The sequence below is a fragment of the Clinocottus analis genome, unplaced genomic scaffold (genome assembly GCF_023055335.1).
Source record: "Clinocottus analis isolate CAN_PGR_092001 unplaced genomic scaffold, fCliAna1.0.p SCAF_98, whole genome shotgun sequence".
NCBI lineage: Eukaryota > Metazoa > Chordata > Actinopteri > Perciformes > Cottidae > Clinocottus > Clinocottus analis.
Window position 1 is genome coordinate 52,501 of NW_027176260.1, and position 7,332 is coordinate 59,832.

The window sequence follows — 7,332 nt, forward strand, 5'->3', positions numbered from 1 at the left end:
AGTACATTATCATATAGTGCATTATATTATAATACAGTACAGTATATGACAGTATAGTACAGTATATTAAATACAGTAAATTATAATACAGGACCGTCTCTTACATTATAGTACAGTATAGTACATCATAGCACCATATAGTACAGTGTAGTACATCATAGTACCATATAGTACAGTGTAGTACATCATAGTACAGTGTAGTACATCATAGTACATTATAGTACATCATAGTACATTATAGTACATCATAGTACAGTGTAGTACATCATAGTACAGTGTAGTACATCATAGTACATTATAGTACATCATAGTACAGTGTAGTACATCATAGTACAGTGTACTACATCATAGTACATTATAGTACATCATAGTACAGTGTAGTACATCATAGTACATTATAGTACATCATAGTACATTATAGTACATCATAGTACAGTGTAGTACATCATAGTACAGTGTAGTACATCATAGTACATTATAGTACATCATAGTACAGTGTAGTACATCATAGTACAGTGTAGTACATCATAGTACATTATAGTACATCATAGTACATTATAGTACATCATAGTACAGTGTAGTACATCATAGTACAGTGTAGTACATCATAGTACATTATAGTACATCATAGTACAGTGTAGTACATCATAGTACAGTGTAGTACATCATAGTACAGTGTAGTATGCACCGTGCTCCGAGCCGAGGCGTTCAGTTCTGGTTTCACCAACAAACCAGAGGAGCGAGCAGGAAGTGAAACACTCAGGAAGCCTTTTGATTGGACGCTCCGGGCGTCCGTCATTCTGCAGCTCCAGGAGCTAAAGGAGCTAAAGGAGCTAAAGGAGCTAAAGGAGCTAATGGAGCTAATGGAGCTAATGGAGCTCACGCAGCACTTTAATACCTCCGGCGAGTGGATTTATGGTGTTTTGGTGTCACACAGCTCACAGAGAATAAACAGATTATCAGCATTATTAGACTGCAAATCGAGCGCCTGTCATGAGTTATGACGGGACGGAGGCGCCTCGTGATTTAGCTTTATTGCCGTCACACTCTTTTAATGACTTAATGAAGTGACAAAGTGCACAAGAGCTTTAAAAGCTTTTGACGCATTAATCACAGGAAGCTGACGTAGATGTGTGTTCCTCTGCAGTAACGGGCTGTGAACGCGGCCTCGTGCGGCTCGGTCGTGACGTCATGACGTGATGATGTCATGACATCACAACGTCATGACATCATGACATCATGACACTGAGCCACTGAGTGGCTGAGCGGCTCAAAACGAGCTGGCGGGTGGAGTGAGCGTCGTGTTGCTCTGCTTGAGCCACACCTGGATCGCCAAGTTGCAGAAAAAAATCAATTAATTATTTAGTTAGCTTAGCTTAGCATTGATAACTACCATGCTATTGCTAAGCATGCAAACATGATGACTTCATCCTTATTAAATAATCTTCAGTACTATTTCAGATTATTAGTTGAAAACAGTACATAATATCTCTCTCTCACACACACAAACACACACACACACACACACACACACACACACACACACAGCGTGATTAAAGCCGGCGGGCGTGTGGCGGAGCGAGCAGCGGATTCATACATTTGTCTTTGTGTTTATTCCCGTTCCGCTCGATGCGTCCTGAGCTGCATCACTCACTCACACACACACACACACACACACACACACACACACACACACACACACACACACACACACAGAGTTGTGTGTGACAGCAGTCTGGGTGAGCGGCTCTACGGGGACAGAAGGCGTGATGGAGCTGCCTCTCTGCTCCCTGGTCATTAACCTTGCCATAACTGCAGGAAATCAATATTCATGGACCCTCTTCTGGTCCGGGAGCTTATTGAGACGACCAAATGTGAGCGGGCAGACGCTCCCCATCGAGGAAGACCTCTCCTTCTTCATTTTATCTTTCCTCCTGGTGATGAAATACTTCCCAAGAAGTCTCAAAAGCTGGCAGCGTCATCAGCTAAGTGCCATTTGTCCTTGGCAGACCCGGCTGGAGATGGATGCATCAGGACGAGCACGTTGGAGCTGAATGGAGCGAGACGAGTGGAGGGGGCGGGGCTTAGTGTTCCCCCTGAGAGACAAACGCAGCGAGGACTTTACACCCCGTGCAGACATCCAGGGTGCTTGCGAGACCGGAGCTGTGGAGGAGACGGGATCAGGTCCATCGGGGTCTGATCAGGTCCAATCCACCGGCTCGGCCTCACCTTGACGGGCAGAGCAGGTATCGACCAATCAGCTTCATGGACGTAGAGAGGTTCTCATGAGGATGTGTGTGTCCTTCAGGCCCTCCTGAGCCATGGAAGCAGAACGCTTGGTGCGTGTATCCTGCTCACGAGGCGCTGCGTTCCTTTTCTTCTGAGGCGTCGACACAACTCGTCCGGCTCGTTTCAGGACACGAGGATGGCTCAGCTCGCCGCGGCCGGACCGAGACGCAGCCCGGCCTCTGGAAGGCCGCCCGTCACAGAGCCCCTCTCCGCTGGATGACCTAGTTCAGCTCTGAGTGTGTGTGTGTGTGTGTGTGTGTGTGTGTGTGTGTGTGTGTGTGTGTGTGTGTGTGTGTGTGCTCCTAACAGCCCGTTAAGCCCCTCTGTGCTGGTCGGCGGCCTGAGGGCAGTGAAGCTATTTCCTCCTGCAGGGGGCGGCGTGCAGCCAGCAGGCCGAGGCCACCCCCCCCCCCCCTCCCCCCCCCTTTAATCCCTGGCCATGGGCTTCATTCCTCCACAAGCCGGCCAAAGAACTCTGTGAGTGATGCTGCAGTGAGATTCAATCTGTTTCTTTCAGCTCTTCTTTTTAATCACACAGTTGTATGTTATTCCAACGAGGAGCTGCTCTGATATCAATACTTCATCATCACTAAATCCAAAAAACTGTAATGCACTAATGGAAACATTGATATGAATATTATATTTCTACCAATGAATGGCCCTGAATCTGACAGATTGTTCCTCTAAGATTTCATTAAACTTTATCTGTTTAACACAATGGAACAAAACAGTGACGGTGGAAGATGTGGAAGAGATAACGATGAGCATGAAAATGATTTAAATCCAGAGTTCTGGTGTTGGACGGGCTGACGTCCGACCCGCTGGGTTCACACGCAGCAGCAGCCAGAACATCACAGCGCAGTAATTAATCTGCAGGGAGGTTCTTTGATAACAAAGCTCAGCAGATGGTGAGTGGCAGAACCCTTCATTGAGATTCCACATCATTCTGCGGCGCCGCGTCACTGTCACTTCAACTTCCCAGACGAGCAGCGCGTTACGCATCGACAAGCAGGAGAACCTGCACTGCTGCAGGAAACACTCAAGAACCACGGCAAGAACCACAAGAACTACAAGAACCACAGCAAGAACCACTAGAACCACAGCAAGAACCACTAGAACCACAGCAAGAACCACAAGAACTACAAGAACCACAGCAAGAACCACTAGAACCACAGCAAGAGCCGCAAGAACCACAAGAACCACAGCAAGAACCACAACAACTACAAGAACCACAGCAAGAACCACAAGAACCACGGCAAGAACCACAACAACTACAAGAACCACAGCAAGAACCACAAGAACCACGGCAAGAACCACAAGAACTACAAGAACCACAGCAAGAACCACTAGAACCACAGCAAGAACCACAAGAACTACAAGAACCACAGCAAGAACCACAAGAACCACAGCAAGAACCACAAGAACCACAGCAAGAGCCGCAAGAACCACAAGAACCACACACACCGACTGTGTGTGTGTGTGTGTGTGTGTGTGTGTGTGTGTGTGTGTGTGTGTGTGTGTGTGTGGTCTCACCTGAGGAGTCTGCAGATGCTGCTCCTGTAACTGAGGCGCTGGCTGGCGGCGGCTACACTGGGAGGCATCGACGGGCGAGACGGGAAATAAAGAAGCACCGCCACGAAGAGAACCACGATCACAGACAACTCTGTAAGAGACAAAGAGACAGAGAGACAGAGAGACAAAGACACAGAGAGACAAAGACACAGAGAGACAGATAGACAGACAGACAAAGAGACAGACAGACACAAAGAGACAGATAGACAGAGACACAGAGAGACAGAGACACAAAGAGACGGAGAGACACAAAGAGACAGAGAGACACAAAGAGACAAAGAGACAGAGACACAAAGAGACAGAGAGACAGAGACACAGAGAGACAGAGAGACAGAGAGACAAAGACACAAAGAGACAGAGACACAGAGAGACAGAGCAGTGAGGCGGTTATGATCACCAGCAGAGTCTTTCCTTCCTCCATGCAGCAGGAAGCTGCGGCATCGACCCCCCGGCCCTCCTACCTGCATACATGACCAGCTGGATCCGGTCTCGGATGGCGCCGTCGGTAACCGGCGCTGCGGGCCCGGTCCAGGTGCGGTTGGGGGCCGGCACCACCAGGGGCCCGACCAGGAAGGAGGCGGCGCCGCCCAGGTAGCAGAAGAGCGAGGCCACGGCCGTGGCGGTGGCGCGCTGGTCCGGGGCGAACCACGTGGTGGACAGGAAGGGGCCGGCGCTCATGATGGTAGGGCCCGCCAGCCCGTTCAGGAAGTGACCGCCGTGGATCATCCTGCAGGAGGAAGAGGAGGAAGAGGAGGAGAGGTGGTCAGACGACGTCGGCAGAGAAAACATATGTTTAAAATAATATTGAGAGAAGACACAGTGAGGAAGAGGACACGGTGAGGAAGAGGACACGGTGAGGAAGAGGACACGGTGAGGAAGAGGACACGGTGAGGAAGAGGACACGGTGAGGAAGAGGACACGGTGAGGAAGAGGACAAGAGGACACGGTGAGGAAGAGGACACTGTGAGGAAGAGGACACAGTGAGGAAGAGGACACGGTGAGGAAGAGGACACGGTGAGGAAGAGGACACGGTGAGGAAGAGGACACGGTGAGGAAGAGGACACAGTGAGGAAGAGGACACGGTGAGGAAGAGGACACAGTGAGGAAGAGGACACGGTGAGGAAGAGGACACGGTGAGGAAGAGGACACGGTGAGGAAGAGGACACAGTGAGGAAGAGGACACGGTGAGGAAGAGGACACGGTGAGGAAGAGGAGTGAGTGACAGCTGGTGATCTTTATTCTCCGTAATGAGTTCAGTTCGTGGCTCTTGAAATCTCCTCAGCTCGTTAAGATGAAAAGAACCGATGAGGAGACAAGGAGGGAGGACAGGAGGAGACAAGGGGAGGAGATGAGGAGGGAGGACAGGAGGAGACAAGGGGAGGAGATGAGGAAGGAGGACAGGAGGAGACAAGGGGAGGAGATGAGGAGGGAGGACAGGAGGAGACAAGGGGAGGAGATGAGGAAGGAGGACAGGAGGAGACAAGGGGAGGAGATGAGGAGGGAGGACAGGAGGAGACAAGGGGAGGAGATGAGGAAGGAGGACAGGAGGAGACAAGGGGAGGAGATGAGGAGGGAGGACAAACCTGAATGCAGTTTTTTTAATGGTGTGATTTTGATGCTTTGAGGGAGATTTGTTACGAAGAATCCTAGAAACTCTAAACTAAAAGATCACGAGGAGAAAAAGGAAGGAACGTCTGAGCGGAGCTTGATCCTCACGCAACACACACACACACACAGACACACACACACACACACACACACACACACACACAAAGAGAAAGACACATGGCAAAGTAAAGCAGAGAGCGACATCTGCTGGCAGTGCCAGGCGTTGCACGCGTGTGTGTGTGTGTGTGTGTGTGTGTGTGTGTGTGTGTGTGTGTGTGTGTGTGTGTTCAGTTTACGAGTGCAGAGCGACAGCGGTGACCTCATCGCGTCACACATAACGTTCTCCGCGTGATTCGTGTCAGCACGGCTCGTCTGAGGAGATGAAGGTCGTGAAAGGTCGACTGTCTCACCTGAAGATGTGTTTATATTTATTCATACATATATCTAAATATATGTACATAAACACACACATATATATATATATATATATATATATATCTATATATATATATAGATATATATATATATATATATATATATAGATAGATATATATATATATCTATATATCTATATATATAGATATATATATATATATATATATATATATATATATATATATATATATATATATATATATATATGTGTGTGTGTGTGTGTGTGTACAGGACTCCAGGCCTGAACGACGCCGTGTGTCATCGTAACCCGGCAACAGTAAACATGGACGTCATGTTTTTACTCATGACTCCTGTAAAATGTGAAGGTGTCAATAAAGGTGTAGAAGTGAAGAAGTCTCACCATCTCCTGAGCGGCTGCTCTGCCAGAGGGACGCTCCTCACAGCCGAACCCAGAAGCATGAAGAACGCCGAGAGCAGGAGGGCCGCCCGCAGACCTGGGGGAGGAGCCACATGGCAGACAGGTGAGGGGGAGGAGCCACATGGCAGACAGGTGAGGGGGAGGAGCCACATGGCAGACAGGTGAGGGGGAGGAGCCACATGACAGGCAGGTGAGGGGGAGGAGCCACATGGCAGACAGGTGAGGGGGAGGAGCCACATGGCAGACAGGTGAGGGGGAGGAGCCACATGGCAGACAGGTGAGGGGGAGGAGCCACATGGCAGATGGTCTAAACATGGTCTAAACTCTAAAGACTGTTTCATTCTGGATTCACATGTTGTTTCTTTATGTTCAGCCTTTAAAATGTAAAAATAATTTGTCCTCCGCTTGTGATTTAGTTTGTTGTTGTTGTTGTTGTTGTTGTAGCGCTCCGTAATCTGCATGTCGTTGTGCAACCCGGTTGTTTACTGGCCATATAATTCCCTCGTAAGCGTCATCAGGATAACGGCGCGTGGCCGCTCCTCTCTGAACGCGTCCCGCAGCAGCGTGACGCGTTCAGGGGAAGCAGTTTGTGCTGCTGCTCTTTGACCTCATTGATTCCAATGAGGGTGAACAAAAAAATAGATTCGCCTGTCGATATAAACCAGTTCAACCAAACTAAAACAAAAGCCTCCAAAACAACGCGCTAGCTGAAGCTAACACGGACAATCTTTTCACGAGAGCCACTCGAGAGGATATTCAGGATTATCACCACGCCCAGCTATTTCTATGTTCTTTTAACTTATTAAAGTCTTATTTGTTTGCTTTATAAAATGTCGACACCTTTTGTTTGAGTTTATTCTCAGAGGAAAGAATCCAGAACATATTCAGATAAAAAGGAGCAGACTTTGTTTTTTATTGTGTCAGAATGTGAACACAGTGTTCTGGAGTCAGGAGGCGTGACGAGTGTGTGTGTGTGTGTGTGTGTGTGTGTGTGTGTGTGTGTGTGTGTGTGTGTGTGTGTGTGTGTGTGTGTGTGTGTGTGTCATAGG

At 48.5% G+C, this 7,332-nt stretch overlaps 1 protein-coding gene across 1 annotated transcript in view; it reads right to left on the reverse strand.

Annotated features, from left to right (window-relative positions):
• The window catches only part of LOC137781891 (solute carrier family 49 member 4-like), a 16,395-nt gene extending 9,960 nt beyond the window's left edge, over positions 1 to 6,435 (reverse strand). Inside the window, exons 1-3 of the mRNA XM_068570900.1 lie at positions 6,266 to 6,435; positions 4,323 to 4,588; positions 3,823 to 3,952 (exon numbers count right to left, since the gene is read on the reverse strand). Of these exons, the coding sequence (XP_068427001.1) occupies positions 3,823 to 3,952; positions 4,323 to 4,588; positions 6,266 to 6,435 (566 nt within the window). The remainder of the gene's footprint in view (positions 1 to 3,822; positions 3,953 to 4,322; positions 4,589 to 6,265) is intronic.
• Between the last annotated feature and the right edge of the window lie 897 nt (positions 6,436 to 7,332).